We start from the raw sequence: 19,822 nt of genomic DNA, 5'->3' as shown, positions 1-19,822 counted from the left end.
CAGTCAGTTTAATAATTACATTATGGCTCCTTGTTAAAGCTTCATGAAATTTTCATGAAACATTATTGGTGTCTGAAAAAGCAAGTGCCATGAATTTGAGTGGCTAAACCTTCAGGTCAGTATATTGCAGAGCTTCACTTGAGCTCCCACAGCAATGAGTGGTTGAACTGTTAAATGTTTTTCAGTTCCGCACTCTAAAGGAGAAGTGATTGAGAGATACTGGATTTTATGTTTGTGTGTTTTTGGTGATGTCAGGAATGATAAGTTCTTATTCTTTCCAACTGTTGAATAGCAAAAATGGAATCAGTAGCATGCAGCTTTAAGCTCTTCTGCCTAATCGGTATTTTCCTTTCACGTGTATATACTGTGTGCATGATTTTTGCAAAATATTATTAACATTATGGCTTTGAATAGGGCAAAATATTTTGCCTTCCTGATTAGCAGTGAGTAATGTCAGCATATAATTAAGTTGCTGAGGCTGGGAAATAATGCTGAACAGCTGTTGTGGCTGTGCCACCAGTTGTTTGGAGGTGTCGGGGTGTGGGCGTAGGGGCGGGGGAGTGGGATGAGCACCCTGAGTGCTTTTGCAACAACTGTGGACACGAACTGGCTCCACCAGGTCACTCCAAAGTGCCAGTGAGTGTTTTGGAAGTGCCCAAAGTATGGGCAAAATTCTTCCTTTTCAGAGAGGGAAGTTTTTCATACTGAAACCTCAATAAAGCATTTGTCTTTTGATGTCTGATTTTGGTGTAAAAAATACTGCCGTAGATTTTTGTTAATCTCTCCCATTCTTCACTCCTCCGTCAGAAATCACAAGACAGGGCAGACTGTGGAATAGGCTGACACTATCCCAGCTGTCTCACAGTTGACTTGTCCTGGCTGCAGGGCATGCTGAGAGCAGTGGCCTGGCCCTGTCCTTCTCTTTCCAAATAGTTTTCTCCGATTTGTTTTGGCTCACGTGGGGCTGCAGGCTCAGGCGGGTCAATCTGTTAGTGTAGCTGAAACAGTCAGCGGGGTTTGTTTCTGCGGGTTCAACACTTTAACCAAGGTGTTCATCCAGGTCACTGTGGCACTGCAGGCCCTGGAGGAGCAGCTGTGCCCTCAGGCCGAGGGAGCCCAGTGTAGGCTGCCTGCTTTGGGCTCTGATATAATCCACCGAGATTCAGTTGGGGCCTGAAACTGCCTCATGAATCATTTGTGATTTAGAACCGCAGAAAAATAGAACAGACTTTAAACCAAATTTTATTTCCAACAGCCCAAGTGTCCCATGGTCTGCCTCGGACATTTGGAAACATCAAGAAGCTTCAATATGTCAAGGCACCTGTGCAAAATAGCAGGAAATATACTGTATCTATCTGATTTTCCCACCTCACAGTGTTGTCCCACGGAAGGAGCATCTTGCCCATTTGCCAAGTTGACCCATGTTCTGTACCATGTTCCCACAGCATGGCCCTGGGCACAGGCCGGTGCCAGACACTCTGTGTCTGTCCTTAGCTAACTAGATGGACACCAGTGGTCTAAATTATCCTGTCTGGTTCTTGTGTAGCACCATCACCAGGTTTTCTTTAGAAGAATTCATAATTTCTCATATGTCTTTTTAGAGGAGATGGGACCCTTCTAAAAATAAATGTACATTCCACTTGTGTGTATGAGAAAGAAGGTAATAGCAGTCTTCTCTGCATACCTGGAAGAGAACTAGCCCTATCAGCTTTTCTTTATATGATATTGGAAAGTGTCAGGCTAATGGAGAAATATGTGTTTTGCAGATAGTAATAATTTTTAATGTGGTTGTTACAGGTGATAAAGCTACAAGGGAATGAAGTGGGAAGTGGTGAATGTTGTCTCTTGGGTATGCTATTTTTACCCATTATTTGCTAAAAATAGTTTTTTGAATTATTGTATCTTCACAAAATAACCTAAAGAAAGGCTCTAGTCCTTCATCTTCTGTTGATCTATTTTAGTGCTCACTGAAAGAAAAAGGCTTTTTATCTCTATTTTACTGCATGAAAGGGTGTGTGTGTTTAAAAGTAAGAACCCCCCCAATCTAAACTAACCCCCCAATGCCTTCCTGTGATTTATAATATGCCAGGCACTCATAGTGGTGGCTGAAGTCACTGTAAGCTGTGTTTTGAGCACAGAAGCGATACCTGTTTTGTAGAGTCAGGGCCTAGATGTTTCAAAGTGCTCCCTGAAAACATTGGACACTGCTAAATGTGTTGTACCTCTGATTTGTAGAATGGAGACAGCCTTACAAAATCAAATGCAGGTCTCTGAAGTTGCAGTGTGATGATTTACTCATTATCTTTTAAAGATTATTACACCTGTCACTAGAATAGAGTTTCAAAATTTTGCAGTAGGTACAGGATGAAGCTGTGTGTTAGTTAAAGAAAATAATTCACAGCACCTCAGAAATGGAGCCTTTGAATAGTGAAATGCATTTAGTGAGTAAAGCAGGCACACTCTGGAAAAAGTGTGTAATTAGATAATTAACAGTGGTATCACAATGCACAACCACGAGAGGACCAAGAGAGGCTAGCACTGAGTTAGCTGTGTTCATTGTATTAAACTTTTCACATTCCTTTTTTTTGTGTAGTGTAAACATAAGCTGAAAGAAAAGACTGAGACAACTGCCAGCCTAATGACATTGATGCTTTGTCTGCGCAGTCTGGCATGTAAACTGTCAGTGCCAATCAAGGGTTTTCTCCAAACATGTTCTGTGTGGGCTCATGCCAGAGTGAAGCTCATTGTCTTTAACAGGATGTGATTCAGATCATAATTTAACTCAGTCGCATTTCCACTTAAATTTGCATTTAACAGTGCTGTAAACAAGTGACAAGCCATAAAAATTGGGCTGCCCTAGTGAAATCATTGCGTGATTTTCAAGCTTTACACTTGTAGGAGAAGTGACTGTCCCTTATGTGTTTGAAGGAAGCTCTCACATCATGAGAACTGTCGCAGTCTACTTTATTGAGTTACAGTTATCAAATGCACAGGTGAGTGCATGATGTTAAGACATAGTGCTGTATTTTCTGTAAAGTCTTTTTATGCTGTGATGAGAGCAGAACTTGGCTCTTGAAATTTTCCAGTCTATGGTGAGAGAAGGGGAGAAGCAGCATGGCAAAGCAAGAGATCCAACTGCATGCTACAGACAGAACAGTGTGTTCTCAGGCAGTTGTTGAACCATGTCCTACCCTTCTTTTGTGCATATAAGAGCCATGGAGAAGACAGAATATCCACAAAGAAATATTTTGCTAATAATTAAGAAGAGTGCTTAATGATGGATTCTTAAAAAGAAGCATTCACAGATTCCTTTTCCATATCCAAGGGTTATTGAACATAGCATATGTACAGGTTTTTTTATATGTACATAGCATATGTACAGGTTTCTCACCTACTGTTTTTAGTGAACAATAAGTTCCTTCTCCATTTAGGATTAGAAAGATGACAGTGACTGAAGTGCATCCCCAGGTCTCCAGAGCCAGCAGGTGCTGGTACAAGCTGACCCTGGTGGGACAGGGGCAGGGGCAGCGCTGAGGGTGACAGGCTGGGCACCGCCTGGCGAGGAAGAATTTTGCTACGTGTTGTGGTGCCCCCAGCCAGACCTCCCACCAGTTCCAACAGCTGCCAGAAGCTGCTGTGAAGTACTGCCTAATTATAGAATTTCCTTGTTTCTCTTCATCTCCTTCAGAGATTCCTGGTCCCACCCTTGGCCAAACTCACCACTTAAGGCAAGGCACTCAGGGAGGCGTAAGAGTGGCACCACTGCTGCTGCCATCCCTGGGGAGCTGGTGGTGTTTCTGTAGTGAGTAGTGAGTCTGGAGGTCTCTAAACGCACCAATAAATGTAACTACTTTCGGTAAGCATTTAAAAATACTATTTTGTGAGTTATTTTTTTTCCCAAAACAGTATTTTTATTTTTCTAAACACAGTGGGTGTCATCTTTCTACTCCTGAAGTTTCCTAGGAGCAGACATTAGGCCTGGAAATAATTTTGAAGTGTGTGAGGGAAGTAAGATCAAAGGTTTTCTTAAGAGAAAAAGGTTATTTTTATATGCACAGTAATTTTTTTCATCCTAATTGTTACACAGAACTAAGTACTTGCACACTTATTTCCCCCATTTACCTTAAAGGGGTAAAATCATGCTTCTGAAAGCCACTTCATGAGATCTTTTTCCTTAGGTGAACTGAAATCTTGTGACTTACTAACTTTTAAAAGTAAGACTGTACTAAGCAGATTTCTTTAAATTCTAGTAATGGTTTTTGAATTCCCTGTTTACTGACAAAGAATATTTGTTCTGTGGTCTTTCCTTTTGAGCTTATTCATTTCTGCGATGTCAGAGATCCTGGATAGGGAAGGACCTTGACAGCCCTTTCCTGGATTTTCTTTTTTAGCCCAGTTTGATAGTGCATTGTCATATATACACACATATTCCATTAATTTCTGTGAGAAGTGGACACATGGACATAGGGTAATTGTTTCTAAAACTAAAAATCATTTCTATTCATATATTAAGTTTTACTCCCCTATGACTGCAAGACATAAAGGTCACTTAAAAAAGAATAATAGAACCAAGGTTTTTAGGAAGTAGATGATACCAGACTTTTACAGGTGCCCAAGATTCTGTGAGCTTATCCAGTTTCCTTTTGCTGCTGGATCCTGCACAGTGGTGGTTACTGGAATAGTGTGGGGCTTGGCGCTGGCTGTCGTTTTACCAGAAATTTCACTGCAGTACCACGAGCAAGCTCAGACAATAGACTGGGATGTTTTGGCCCCAAGGTAATTTTCTTGAATTTAAAAAACTTGCCATCTGTATAAAGGCCTATCTGCCACATGACAGTGTCAGAGCACTGTGAGTGGGCTCTGACTTCAGATACACTTCCTTTTTGTCCTGTTTTTGTTTTTGGGGAGCAGAGGGACAGAGAGAAGGTTGGGCAATGTTTTGGCTCTGTTCCAGGAGCGGTAAACAGATTTCCCAATGTTTGGCAATGTCAGGGTAGCTGGAAGTGGGTGGCTGGAGCTGCTCCAGGGCAGTGGGAGTCGTGGTCCCCTTGGAGCGGCTCCTGAGTCAGAGCGTGAGGGCTCTGGGTGCTGCTCTGTCACCAGTTCCCACTCAGCAGCAGCAGCTTCACTGTGATGTGGTTCAGTCCAAATTCCACGCTCAGTCCCTGTGTCCAAGCCCTAATAAAGGACCCCAAGAAGCTCAACAGTGTTAGGCAGACTCTTCATTTGTGTTATTTCAAGTGAGAGCGCGCTTACGGAATAATCTGTTCGTTCTTCTCATTTCCCCTTAAACCGTTTTTAGATGAGTAGCTCTGAATTTCCTAATACTAGGAAAAAACCAGTCTGAAAATAGAACCCACTGAAATACATTTGGTGTCCTTCATGCTGCTGCTTTCTAATTTAAACTCACTGAGCTGTCTTGGCACAGCTGCAGTGGAAGTGGGGGATTAGAGCCTCACAGTTAAAAAATGCAGGACATGGCAGCAGCACAAATTCTGGAGAACACTGACACTTCAAAGCGGGAGGCAGACACCCAAACAGGAGGCATTTAACAAAAGCCTAAGGTACAACAGATGGAACAGAATCACAAAGTCCTAGTAAAATACTCAGCTGTTTAGATCCAAGCTTTGCTTTAATTTTTCTCTGATGAGGGACCACTATTGGGATGCAATTTGCCACTGGAGCATCACAGATTATGTGTGGGAATGCCATGATTTGGGCAGTTGGGGCCGTGGTTATGATAGCACGTTCTGCATCAGAGTTGACAGATTCTTGTGTATCTCCTTTGGGTTGTAAATATTTAACTTTCCCAGATTTCAGTGAGAACACGGAAACTTCTTTTTTTCCTATGGAGACCCCCATCAGTCTCATCTGTGATGCAGAAATAGAAGCTAAGATTAACTCTGCTTTCCTGTCCTGCTTATTTATGAATGAAGACCTTGTTGAGAAATGGCCTACTCTGACACTAGGATATATAATAATAAGAAGTGCAAAAATTGCTCATAAAAAACTTGAAAGTGAGAATTTGAATATGGATTTTGGGGCTGCTTTTTCGTGTGTTTGAATATGCCTCAAAAAGAATCTTATAAAAGCAAGTAATAAAAGTTCCTTGCATATTTACATAATTCTCTCTGTTTAAATATTATAGATGAGGTAAGATATCATTAAAGTTTGGGGCTCTTTGGCTTCATACACAATATACAAGAATTCTTATACTTGAAATGTAAGTAAAAAGTAGAAAAGCTAGAATATAATAAAGGTTTACAATGAGGGGAGAATAAAGTGTTTTAATGCTAGGGAGAAGCAACAATGAGTGGTTTCATTGTGAATGATAACAAATACTTTAGAAGCTGTGAAGAAAGGAAGTGACTCAGCGGCTTAGAAACTTAGAAGCATTGACTTGAAAGTGGGATCTTCAGTTAGGGTTTGGGGAATGTATATTAAATGTAAAATATTAGAAAAAGAAAATGACTACTGACTAAATAAAGACAGTGGCACTTTTTTCTATTTACGTTCTTTTTTTTTCTCTGCTTGTAATTCACATTATTTTTGGTAATACCTGAGATGTACATTACAATATACATGGAAACTTGCTTGTGAAATAGTTCTGGTTATCAGCTGGGTGTGAAGTGGTGACAGCAGTGGTAGGCATGCCACCAGTGTCAGCAAAAGCAATTACAAGCTCAAGACTGAGCACAGTAAAGATGATGTTACACTCTCCTTTCATGAAAGTTGGATTGAAATGATTTTCCAGACACAGAATATTTAAATTTTTATTCTTCTTCACATGTTCTTCTTCAAAACTCTTTCAACAAAAAACTAACAGAGGAGAACCCATCCAAGTACAGACAGTAACCCCTGGCCTGGTTAATTGGTTGGGCTTGGAGCCAGGCAGTCCCTTGATAGATACCAGACTATTGATTTCTTTAACACAGTTCCTTTTCTTGTTTCTTGTTTCAAGTGGAATTACACACTGATCCTTAAAATCCTTGTCCTGATAAGTTTCTTTCAAAACAAATGCATTTCAGTGTTGACTTTCAGTTGCAACAAAACGACAGTTCCTTCCCCACTGAATTCTGTGGCCAAAAATATTTTGCAGTGACCATTGTTATAGTCATCTTCCTGTAAAATCTATGTGGATTTATGCACAACTCCATTGTTTTCAGGGTAATACACATACATGAGGGTCTGCTTACTGGAGGGACAGGTGCATTGCTGGCTACATTGCAATAAAATCCGTTAGTGCCTTTATAGAGAAATTGGTGATTACACATGAGTCAGGTGGCTGTCATCTGCCAGGTTTGATAGTGGGAACACATTCTGGTATTCTTGGAGACATACAGGCAGACTAGTTTTCATGGTGTAGGAAGGAACAAAGCAGTTGGATTTGGCAAGACAAACACTTGCCTTTACAAAACTCAGAGCAAGACGACTATGTATTGCTGAATGAGGAATGGCCAGATATTGAGTATGTAGAAGAAGACTGGTAGGACAAGAGTAAAAAACTTTTGGACAATTGAATAATCTGGAAGATGAGTGTATTACAGATTTTCAGTATCACAATAGAATTCACCAGTTGTTCAAGGAAAAGTAATTATTCAACAGTAGGGCAAAAGGAGTTAAAACAGCAGGGGCAGAAGATCAGAAGCAAAAAATAAATGACCAGATAATAGATAATTTCAAGTGGATTAGAGTGAGATGAGAAAGGCAGACAGATGTGGGATAAGAAAAGCAAAAAAAAAATGACATTATGCCTAACTTTGTATATAATATATTGAGTATATTTTGTTAAGCTTGTGTTTTTTCTTTCTCAGTCACATAGAAAAAATTACAACATGGCAAGATCCTCGAAAGCCTCTGAACCAGCCGCTGAATCACGTTAGCCATCATCCTGCAGCCACGGCCACACGAGTGCCACAGAGGCCCATGGCAATGTCTCAGCCAAATCTCAGTGAGTACTGGATGACATCTCTTTGAAAACACAAAAGAGATAGGAGAGACACGTTCTCCTGATTTACTTATCAAAGTAATTTTTGGTTCAAGAAGGTAGCTCTGATTTTGCTGTCAGACCTAACAGTATGTTTTCCCCTTCATTTACTTAATTCTCTCTCTGTAGAGTTGACAGCAAATGAATTTGTACTGTTTGAGGTGAAGTTCTAAATCTCATGCATTTTAGTTTAGAGCCTCTGTGACAAATTTTTGATATAGTATTAAACATAGAAAACCTAAAAAAATAAGCTCTTTCTGTGCTTTTCCATTCTGAGGTGGTATAGAGCCCTCACAAGCCCTGTATCACGTCCAGGCTGTTGGATGACCTGTTCACAGCTAATTCTGTGTTTTTTCAAGTCAGAGGATGTAGATGGTTTGCTTGGTAGTTTTTTGATGGTTGTGGGGTTTTTGCATAATGAGGTTCTGCACTGGAAGCAACTTGCAAAATACTAAAAAGTCTGTTTTTCAGTATTAATTACCTACAAACTTTTTATAAGTGGTCTGATTCCCTTGATATTCCTGTTTAGCACTTAAAGTGTAAATTTAATCAACTTACATTAGTCTGCCATTACCAGATGTGAACCTTAGTGAAAATAAAACCATTAAACCTGAAAATTTTAAAGAAAGTATATAAGTGGAAAAAAACAATACTCCCTAATATTTCACTTCTATAGCTTTAACTTTTGTACTGCTCAAGAAAATGAGAACAGATGGATGAGCTTGCAGGCTCAAGATCACAAAACTGTGTCAAATAGGTAGTCTTAAAAACACAGCAGATTCTTGTTCTGGTTAAGTTTATGATTTCTTCATTATTCACTTGCAGTGTGGTTAATCAGGGCATGTCTCTTCACATGCCAGGAAAATGGTGAACGTTTGTCTGCTAATGGTCACCAACAGAAGTAGTGCAATATACATATTTACTTTTGTCTTACATTTATAAGAAACACCTTGGCTGACTTCTGAGGTAACTAACTTCAGTTCTTTCTTCTGCCTTTCTCTCAACAACTGCCCTGCTGGAATATATGCAGTAAGAGTGTTGGTTATGTTCTGTGAGTTAGCGGGCAGTAGCAAATCATAAAGTGAGGGTGGATATCTGCAGAAGAAACCTGTGTAAAATCTGACAGGTTAGGGTGTCTACAGAGTGTCAGAGCACACGGTGAAACAATTGCTCTGCTGTGGCTTCCAACCAGCTGTGTGTGGGTCACTGTTTATAGCAGTGCTGGAGTGGCCAAGAGGTAAGAATAGGACAGTGGGCTTTTTGTTCACACCAACTCCTCTGCTTATGTTGACATCTGTTACATTGTCCTTAGGTAAAAAACAAAGGAGGTGCCCTAAATCAGGACAGTGTACAGCACGCTTTTCCCCTCAGTTGCTTAGTGGAAGTGAATCAAAGCCAAATCCTGTATGAAACACGTGTATACTGAATTTTAGAGGAAGGTCTTTCTTGAGATACAAAGAGTTAGAAATACAAATGTACACCTAATGAAGAGTCTATTCTTGAAGGGACTTCAGGTGCCCAAAAAGGGCATTTCCACAGACTTCAAAATCTGTCACATCAAATGCAGACTCTATTTCGTTCAGCATCCTTCACATACATGTATGATGAAGTTCCACTTTTTGGTAGGTATTTATGGAGTCCTTGGCATAGTGGTTCAGATCTGTCATTGAATTTCCCGCTAGAAATAGTATGTAGAAATTTACACAGTCTCCATATTTGTTTAATCAAGAAAACATTTTGTCAATATGTCTTGGTAAACTTTTTCTCATTCCGGTGCCTTTCAAAGGCATGCTGTGATGCTTTGGGAGCAAGCAAATCTGTTTGCACAGCTGAGTAGCACTTCCAGCATCATATTATTTCAGCATCACGGTCCCTGATTTTCCAGTCCACCTGTTTGAACACACTGTGACACTATTTTATGAAAAATATATCTTAAAAGTTTTAATCTAGAAAGTGTGTGTCTATATGCATATATCTACACACAGAAATGACACAGAAAGATTGCAGTAATCTGAACAGAACACAGCAACCTCTGAATACTTCATGTGGCAGTTTAAAATACATGTGACTGCAGTTTCCAGCACTAAAGTAGAGTGTGTCTATTTTTAATTTGCTGTAGCCAAAAGGAAGGGCCCTTCTGCTGCTCTGTGGTGCCAGCAATGTTACTGCTAAACCTGCCTTCCTGGGTCTACTCTGGGCTGCAGGGAGCAGTGCTGGCCTGGCAGTCAGACCCCTGAGCCAGAAGTCAATGTGCCAACATCCCACAGACATCAGAGGAGAAGGGGAACTGGATACCCAGCACAGCCACTCTTCCGTCCCTCATTTTGTGACTTTTTAGCAAATGAAGTCTCTGCACCTGTCTTTCGCCTTAGCATTTTTTTTTGTACTGTAGGAATTAAAAGAAGTTTTTCTTTTGAAGATGTGCCACTTAAAAAAAAAGGATCTAAGTATTTCAGGTCTGCATACTGGTCTGCACTTCCAATTACTAACACATGTGTTTTCCTTGCTTTATTTCTTATGAAGAGGAGGAGGATATGGTCTGTTCTGTACAGCTTATTGCTTCGGTTTATAAACTACCTTCAGCAATATTTGCTGGGTATTGTACAAAGGCACAAACATTTTATCAAAGTACAGAGTGTGACTTAGTGATACCAAATCATAGTAAGCCTGTGCTGGAGGCATACAAAAGCACATGGTGAAAGTTGATTGAAGTTAGTAGTCATATCTTAAAAAACTGCTGTATTTTTCTACCTTTTTTCTTACTGTGGTTTTATGTTGTATATTCATGAGCTATACATGAAGCTACACACTTCATCAGTGTCAGTTTTCATACTAACATTTAAAGCACTGCCTTTTAAATGTTATAGAACAAAGGCATCAGAAGCAATCTCTTCCTTTGATGCAGCTTGCTCGGCAAGTTTCTGTGCTTATTTACTCACCACCACTAAATTCAGTGCAGTTTCATGAATGAAAAGGGAAATTTGTCACAGAGATGGAAGGCATATTCTTGCGGGTTACCATATATTCAGGCTTGTTCAGTCTGCTTTTTCTTAACATTTTACCATTGTTATTCTTCTAAGACGGTTTGTAGATGTATATACTAAGGAAAATACAACATCAATAGGAATCTTTTAACTGTATGTTTTGTTGTTGGCAACGATAGGGGAAACAATCAGCCTTTGACTGAGAACCAGCAGAAACACTGTATTTCTTGTGTCTTCATAAGGACTTCAGAAATCACATTGACTGTGATGCTGAATCTGCACAGGTCTTAATTTTCTGCCCACTCTAAAATAGAGTCTTTTTCAGCTGATTGATAAGGTATTAACTATCTATTGCCAGTCAATTTTTGCCCACCACACAAGGGCCATATGTGGAAGGAGGGGTTACTGTACACCCTTATTTTAGGCATCAGGTCTAGGTCCCTGAATAGGAAGACGAATTCCCAGGGATTCCCTGTGCCCAGGAGGAAGGAGAGAGCAGTTGCAGTGCAGCGAACTAAGGCTCCCTGATTAAAGGCTCCTGTGGGAGTGCCCGAGTCCGAGAGATGCTGTTCCGCCTTCATGGCACTCCCTGGTGTAAGAAGATTGTGAGGAATGATTTTGAGCTATGTGTAACAAAATTTAGGGGGAAAATAAGATCTTACAGAAGTTTCTTTTGCAACATTTTTTAATTAAATGCTGCTTGTTTTGTAGTCTTTCTCTATTCTACATTATGCAACACTCAAATCCATTGTTATTTTCATCTTTCTTCCTTCAAACTGTTTTAAAGAGATTTCTTTCGTGATCCTACTTTTCATCCAGTGGGTGAGCACAATCTGGTCTTCATTTAAATGTTTTCCAATTTAATAGTTTGCAACTTACTTTGACCTAAAATAATAAACCTCTCTAATGGCATTTATGTTTTCTGTAGAAGTTAGCCTGAATTTATATGTGAGTTCCTTAAAAAGCTCATACTAAAAGAAAAGACTATCTGCAAAAAACCTCAGAATACTTGTGGGTGAAGTGGCCCACCCCAGTCGGACACAGTCGGAGGTGGGATTTGGGCCTTGGAGCAAACACCAGCTGCAGGCTGGGAGGCACAGTTACTCTGCCCATGTGAGGGATTGAGATGTGTGCTAAGCAGTGCCCAGAGTTTGGCGGTTTGAGAGTTTTGGGCACTCTGCCACTTTGTGAAATGCCTCTGAGTTTGTTAGGGTGTGGACAGGGGCTTTCAATTTATCCAACTAGAAACTGTGGTTAAGAGGGGTGTTTGGTCTGACTCAAGCCACCAGCCAGGTGGGATGTCCCTGACACTCCCTGGTGCCTGGCCACCATCATCCCCTTCGCCTCTCTTCACAGTGGACAGTCGAGGACCAGCAATCACAGAAAGATATACCTGGTTTTACCCCTTCTGGTACACAGGAGAACTTTTGTGACTCATCAAACTGTGCACAGAGATGGGATTGATGGGCAGAAGGGCTTTTAAATGCTGCAGTCATGACCTGACTGTCAGGGAGGGAGTGACAAGGGCTGGAGCACAGAAATTAGTAGAACTGTGTTTGTGTGTATCCTTTATGTGTTAGAACTGGGACATCTATTACCCTGTCTGGTTTTTTCCCTCGTGATTGTGGTAGTTTGGCCTAGGCCTTCCTTGGTGACCAGTGTGTAACCAAGGAAGGGTCCAGATTTACCCAGTATTCCCTATGATTTTTTCGTAAGCCAGGCTATAAGAAGAAAGGAGGAGAGGCCTTCACTCTCTTTCCTTCTGGCAGCTTGGAGGTGCAGGTTCCCTGCTGTTGAGTCTGCCGTGTTGGGCAGCGAGGCCTGGTAGGGCCTTGTCAACCCTGGGAGGCGGAGGTTGCCGGCGATCGTACCGGAGCGACTCTCGGTTGTCCCAAGGAGAGTGGTGGGATATTTCTTTGCTAACTCTTTTAGTTGCTAGATCTCGGGCTACTAATTGGGATATATATATATTTTATTTTGGTTTTGTTCCCTTTCCCTTCCCCCTTCCCTTTCCCTTGTAAAATTGTATATATATTTCAATTGTATATACCTGTAACATAAATATATTTATATATATTACTTTAGCTGTCTCTCATTTTGGGTTTTCTTGGTTGTTTTTTCTCCCTCTTCTCCCTGAGGTTTGGGGGGGGGGGGGGAGACTTCTTGTGGTAAGGTTTGGAGACTTGGCAGGGAGCCAGCTTCAACCATATCAGCGATGTATTATTTTCCATGTTCTGACTGGGGCTGTTCTATGATGATGATTGATAACTTGATGATTTCACAACTCATAAATCATTATCTTAGTACATAGTGTCTGTTGGCCCAGGTAATGCTGCCTTTAGAAAATGTACCGGCTCTCTCTTAATTCTGTACACTGACATAATACCTCAGAACTATATATTCTCTTAGGTTCTGTCAAGATAAGTTCATTAATATGCCCAATCATAAAGATTCTTATTGTTATAGTTCCTGAGGTTTCCAATGTTCCTGTACTCTGGAGCAGATTATTTTACTTTATCTCTGTGCTGCTGGTTTATCAGTTATCTGCTAGTGACATCCTCGGAGGGGTTTGATAAGAACCTGTGGACTCTATGAAGTGTACTGAATGGAGGGACAGCTGCTGGGAGATCACTCTTAATGCTGTGAGCTCACAAAGGTGAGGATGCCTGTTTTGAGGTAAGGAGAGCAGCTGGATGAGTTTCCACACACGGCTGAGGCCTTGCACAACAAGTTAAGATTGTGTCCATCACAGAACATCTCAGGTGGGAAGGGGCCTTGTGAGGTCTCTAACCTGGCCTCCTGCTGAAAGCAAGGTCAGCAGTGGCACCAGAGCGGGAGCTCAGGGCTTTGTGCACGCAGGTGCAGAAATCCTTTGTGACAGAGGAGAAGGTCCTGGTGTAGTTCTCATGTGTTCATCAGGGAGGAAACTGGCACCACAAAGGAAATGGGTGCTGTACCATCAGCATCAGAACGTGTAACACACACACACACACACTTAAGAACAGAGAAGAATGTCTGGCAGAGGGAGAAGGGTGCTACATATACTTTAGTTTCCACTTGACGCTGCACTTTCACCTGATCAGATCACATGTAAATATAGAGTATGAGAAAATTAAAACAAAATGATCCATATCTGGTAGAAGCTGATAATATTTATCTCCATTTTATAGATCAAGTAGTTCAGGCAGAACACAGTGGAAAGCCCAATGTTAATTTCTTTAGTGTCAGTATATGTGTTGATCCTGAGAGTTCAACCACATTAACTTTTTTATCAAACTCCAGGTGAAAAACTATTTGATTTTTGGTTTTCCCTACTGAAGAAGAGAATCTTACCTCTGCCAAGACCCCCCAGCAGGCATGACCCAAGTGATACAAGCAGGCATGACTTTCACTGTTAAATCACTGGTTCTCTGAGATGAAGGACATCAGATATTGCACAATAGAATTTTTTAATGTGAAGAGCCTCTTAAACTGACAGCTAGTTATTTAATAGAAGATCATCCAAGAATCTAAGAAGTTTAGCTTTCAGCTGTATCACTCATGGTACTTTAACTGGGAGTTAAAGCACTTTGCCTCTGATTTAATTTTTTAAAATCAGATAGGAAATCCAACCAATAAAACAATGCAATAATCCTGTCTGGGAGCAATAAACACATGAACCAGAGTTTCCATATCCTGCCGTGATAAAAGAGGTGTAGCTACTATTGTTTAAGGATGATAGAAGGCAGTTTTAGTTACTGTGTCAAAATCAGTCTCTGGAGATAAGAATGCAGAAACTCCCAAAGTGTTCAAAACCAGGTGGTATGTATTTTAGTATTAACTAACATCCATGAAATGGTCTGGATTTTGCAAGGCTTGGTTTGCGTTGGCTGGAAATTTGGATAGAAATCTGTGACACTGAGGGGAACGTTTTACCCTCTGTGTAGCCTGTACCTTCACACCACCTGCATAGTGAAAAGGCTTCCTGTTCCAGGTCATTTTTAATTACTGGATATCCTGGAAGAAGCAAACACAGCTTGTTTGTGGTCGGCATGAATAATCTTGGCATCTACTGCTGGTGATTACTTACAGGAGACCTGAAAGCCTTGTAGAGGCCTTGCCCATTCTGTGGGAATGAGAGTTTTGTGATGCAGCTCTCAAAAGAATGAAGGGGTTTTGGTTGTTTGCAATTAAAGCCTCTAACAAGTAATTTATCAATCAGATTTCAAATGGAGTAATTTATTTATGTTTTAAGGACAGTGGTTAATAGTTCCAGAGACTAGTAGGAATTAACTTCAGTATCAGGTAAATTAAATCCAGGTGTCTCAAAGGACACACACCTTTAAACCAGCAACTGACTATGCAGTAAATCTGATGTGTTCAAGAGAGATGTTGGCATTATTTCAAAATCTAGTAATTTTTAATTTTGGCACAAAGAAGTTCCTGTTGGTATAATCATTTCCCCTCAAGGTTAGTAATTCAAACGTGTGCCAGTTCAAGAGTGGAGGGTCGTTTCCATAGTTTCAAAGTGAATGAAATGCAAAAGCTGAAGATTGCACAAAACAAAAGTAAAGGTAATTTAATAAATATTTCAAATTTTAATGGTCATCAATAATTAGTCATTAGCATTAAAGTTGTCTACACTCAAGCAGCCCCCACCATTATTTATTCTTACTGATTTATTGCTAAAAGGGTGTGCAGAGTAAATCTCTAATCTTTTAAATAACTTCCTGCTAACTCATAGCTTTGATGTTGCACCTGCAGGTCATTCGTTTGGGGTTTTTTAAGCTTAAGTCATTGAAGATGGGAAAGATTAGTTAAATGTGAATATCACAGAACTTAACAGTTGAAACTGTTGGGAAATTTCTGTATAGCTATTTGCAGCTCAGAAATCTGAATAAAGGAGTCTCTGTGCACTGGGATAGGGCAACGTTTTGCTTTAATACTTTACAGATTTTTGGAACAAAATGCACCAGAACTGAAAAGCAGCATTTTTTGCTGACCTTGTTGGAAAGCTAATGCTGTTTCTGGGAAATAAATGAAACAAGCAGTTCTTTGTTGGCTGAAGTGGAGAGAGAAAAGGAGGGCAGCCCAGTCTTTTTTTCTCCACAGTGTCGTGACTAAGTCAGAACTATAATATGGATGAGTTCTTTTTTTTTTTTTAACCTCTGTAGACATTTGTTTTTCATCAGACTATGTTGTGTGATACCTGGTGCTGACCAGTTTATCTGAATTCGGCTCTGGGCTGCCTATAAACAGAGCAGAAAGATCTACAGTTACATCCAGACACTTCTGATACTTAAATAATAAAAGTTGGCACAGTCAGTTCAATGCATATGTCAGAAATAATTTACACTTGCATGTTTTGGCTTCTGCAACTTGCAGAATCCCTTGCTCACAAAATAATCCTTGCTTAGTCTATATCCAGCAAAGTCATCAAAAGAAAGGTCTCCTACAGTGTCAGGAAACCGAGTTCACTAGAATATCATTATTAATTTAATAGCAAACAAAAGCAATAAAAGCATTCTTTCATTTTTCATCTAACTGGTAAACCAAAATTACATAGGTCTAACTTGAGATGTGAACTAAATAGTTGCAACTTCATGGACTTTATGTGGGCTTTGCACTACCTACATGTAAAAAAGCTGCCTTTAGACTCAGGCTGGCCCTAGAGATAGCCCAGGACTAGTCCACGCCTGGTCCATGCAACTAGGCTTGATCTGCATCAGTGATAAATCTGGGCCCTGAACAAACATAGAGTTAAGATTTTGAAAATTCACTGTGTTCCACTCCTGGCTTATCTGGAGGATATCAATGTTGGATGCTATTCTTAGCACCATAAACAGGAAGAAATTTGTCTTGGTTAAGTCAGGAGTCTGCACAGTGTCCTTGGATTGCTTAATATCAGAAGCATTGGGCTTGCCTGTGCAGTTGCAGACTTTTTCACTGGAAATGCCTGATAGCAACAAACACTACGTTTACACAAAACTATGAGGTACCCAAGGGTTTTGTGGCACCAAAAATTTTAAGGTGGTTCTGTTCCTCACAGTCTTGGGCTGTTGTGTGCAATATGAAAGTTTTCACCACTACCTTCCTATGGTCGCCAGGCCACATTCCCAGTCAGCCTGTCCATTTTTGAATTCCCAGCTCCTTTAACTGGAACCAATGTGCTTGTTCAGCATGACTGGCTGTTACTGTTTTCTTCATTTTTCTGGATGTTTTAGTTAGATTTTCCCTGGTGCTTAAAGACATTTTAGTATCAGTTTACTATGAGAAACAATATTTCCTGAGAGCCACAGTGTTCTTCTGTGGATGTTTCTTGTCTTGAATCAGAGGCTCTTCGCATAAGTAAGAGGACCCATAAGTTACTGTCTCTGTATCTACTGTATCTACTCCATCTGTATTACTTTTGGGGATTATTCCCAGTAATACTGTCCCATTCATTTTTATACACATTTCCCAGTGAGGCAATAAAATCTTTCCACTGTTTTGTCTTCTTTATGTTCTGTGGTCAGTTCTGTGTACAGAGTGAGACCTTCCATTACTGATTCTGTGTTTGCAGAGTGCAGTCGGGCCCGGCTGTGGCTGCTTCTCCTCTGCAGGCAACAGCTCTTTGAGCTTCTCCCCCATCCTGTGTCTCCCCAGGAGCACACTCTGCACCCCTCTCTTGTCCTGGGACACGTGTTACTGAGTGTGAGACCCCGCTTGCAGTTCACACACAGCCTCCAGCTCACCATTGCTGATTGCTGCTGGTGTGAGGCGGTGGGTCAGCGCGTTCTGCCCACTGAGAGGAGCTGAGTGAGGGAAACACCACACACACAAAGGGTTTATCTGCTGCCTGCGGGCATTTGCTGGTGCACAAACTGTATGGAGGGTTTTTAGTGCTCAAATCACCTAATGTGGGCCAAGAGCTGTGCTGAGGAAAATGCAGTGGCTGCAGGGTGGCTGTTAGCCAAGGGTAGAGGGCAAGCACTTCACCTCTGTGCTCGGCATGTCCTGGGCCTCGTGGTATGTCCTGTGGAAGAGTTTCAAACTGGAGACTATCTGCTGCATTTCATATGGCCTAGGCTCCAGTAGCCCCCAGGAGGGTGATGGGCAGTGCTTTTCAGATGTCTGAGGCACCATTCGGACAGGCTGTTTTGCAGAGAACACATTCCACGTGTTCATGTGTGAACTGCTGGTGTAGGAAAAGCCCTACACTTAACACATTAACTGAAGGCTCACTTGTCGAGCACTTGCAAATTGTCGGGATTTAATTACTCCAACTAGTTCCCAGAATCAGCTGTTTTATTACTGCACATGTAATATTTTGACCCTTAGGATGTATTTTTAGAGCAGCTGAATGCAGCAGTTGTTGTGGGAAGTGCTGCAGAATGCCGCAGTTTTTGGTTTAATTGTGTTTTCTGTAATAGATACTGAAAAAGAATCACCTAACAGTCTTGTGTTTTATACTGTTCTTATTTCCATTTAGTATTTATTGTGAGCTATGCCAGGTTAACCTAATGTGCATTTTATGTATGCACACATGCATCCAAAAACTAGATTTGACTTCACAAAAAAGACCTCATATGTCCTGAATTTGCTTATGGGACATTATTGTGATTGCACTCAAGACTAATTCAAGTGGAATGATGCTGTTGTGCAGTCGGTAGGATCAAACCCTGAGCCTTAGCATCTCTGTATTTATAGTCTGATTTTGAATTATATTAAAAAAAAATTAATCACCATATCAATTTAATGTTCCATTTTAAGTTAGACTTTATAAATACCCAGATACCTCAACAAAACTATCTGTGCTTGTTTGAAGGCACAGATATATGACTCCTTACTTAGTGTTTCTGAGTCTCTCCAGTTTGGGTTGTTATGGAAGCATTCAAACTGAATGAAGAGCTACCCGAATCCTATTTTTCCTTAAAGCAGTATATTCTGGAGAAAAATGTGGTGTCTGTGGGTTCAAATGACTTTCAGCAAGTTTGTCTCTGTGACCTAAATCAATGAGCCATTCCAATGAGTGGTAGCTTTGAACAGATCTATTTTTCTATGGACCTGTGTCCAGAGACTGAAACCTACAAACTTCAGAGGAGAAAGGTGCTGACAGAGAGGAGCAGAACCAAGCAATGCAGATGGTAGAATTGGCTGAGGATGGCTCCTGCCTCCATCTTTGCCTTACACTGTTCATCTCCTGCGCTCAAACTTGCAAAAGTGTGCCCTACCTATAGCTTTAGTTAACCCAGATGATACAAGTAACTGGCTTTGGAAGTAGAATGGATTTTTGTTGTTTCTTAGAAATATGATTACATATTTATGGAATACTTGACTTGTAGGAGACTCAGTGTGATGTAATTTCTATAGTCCTAGTGTCAAGGCATGGGAATGCTGACTTTACTCATTGTACTGAGCTTCCTGTAGTTCCTTGATGGTATGTGTTACAACCTGCCCCAGAAGGTGAGGGTAACCCTGGTTCTTGTTAATAGATCCCTTGGGGTGGATTAGAGTGAAACAACACTAAATTATCAATCAGTGTGTGTAAATATATATATGTAGGGTTCATTTTAGAACAATTTGGTTGCAATGGAAGGCAAGTACGTAGCTTTTTTGGTTATTATTTTCTATAGTAATATAGCAATATGAAAGCATAAAAATGTCACTTAAGAAAATGTATAAGGGAAGAGAAAGAAAGAAGCAGCAAGCATTAAGAGTAGAACGATCTCACCACCCATGGATCCAGCGATGAGACCAGATTTTTGCAATTTCGATGTCTGTCAGTCGAAGTGATGGTCACAGTCCTGATCCATTGGGGGGAGAAGGGAAGCTCCCAAAACACAAAGTACAACGGGTTAAAATATGCTCAGGTTCAGGTGGGAACACCCAG

The 19,822-nt window shown here is 40.7% G+C and overlaps 1 protein-coding gene across 1 annotated transcript in view; it reads left to right on the top strand.

Moving 5' to 3' along the window:
* WWTR1 (WW domain containing transcription regulator 1) overlaps nucleotides 1-19,822 on the top strand; it is a 52,215-nt gene that overhangs the window by 18,543 nt on the left and 13,850 nt on the right. The window contains exon 2 of the mRNA XM_032698471.1: nucleotides 7,815-7,951. Coding sequence (XP_032554362.1) covers nucleotides 7,815-7,951 — 137 coding nt within the window. The remainder of the gene's footprint in view (nucleotides 1-7,814; nucleotides 7,952-19,822) is intronic.

This window comes from Chiroxiphia lanceolata, chromosome 10 (genome assembly GCF_009829145.1).
Source record: "Chiroxiphia lanceolata isolate bChiLan1 chromosome 10, bChiLan1.pri, whole genome shotgun sequence".
Taxonomy (NCBI): domain Eukaryota; kingdom Metazoa; phylum Chordata; class Aves; order Passeriformes; family Pipridae; genus Chiroxiphia; species Chiroxiphia lanceolata.
The sequence above is the reverse complement of the archived record's forward strand: the minus strand, read 5'-3'. Positions and strand labels throughout refer to the sequence as shown.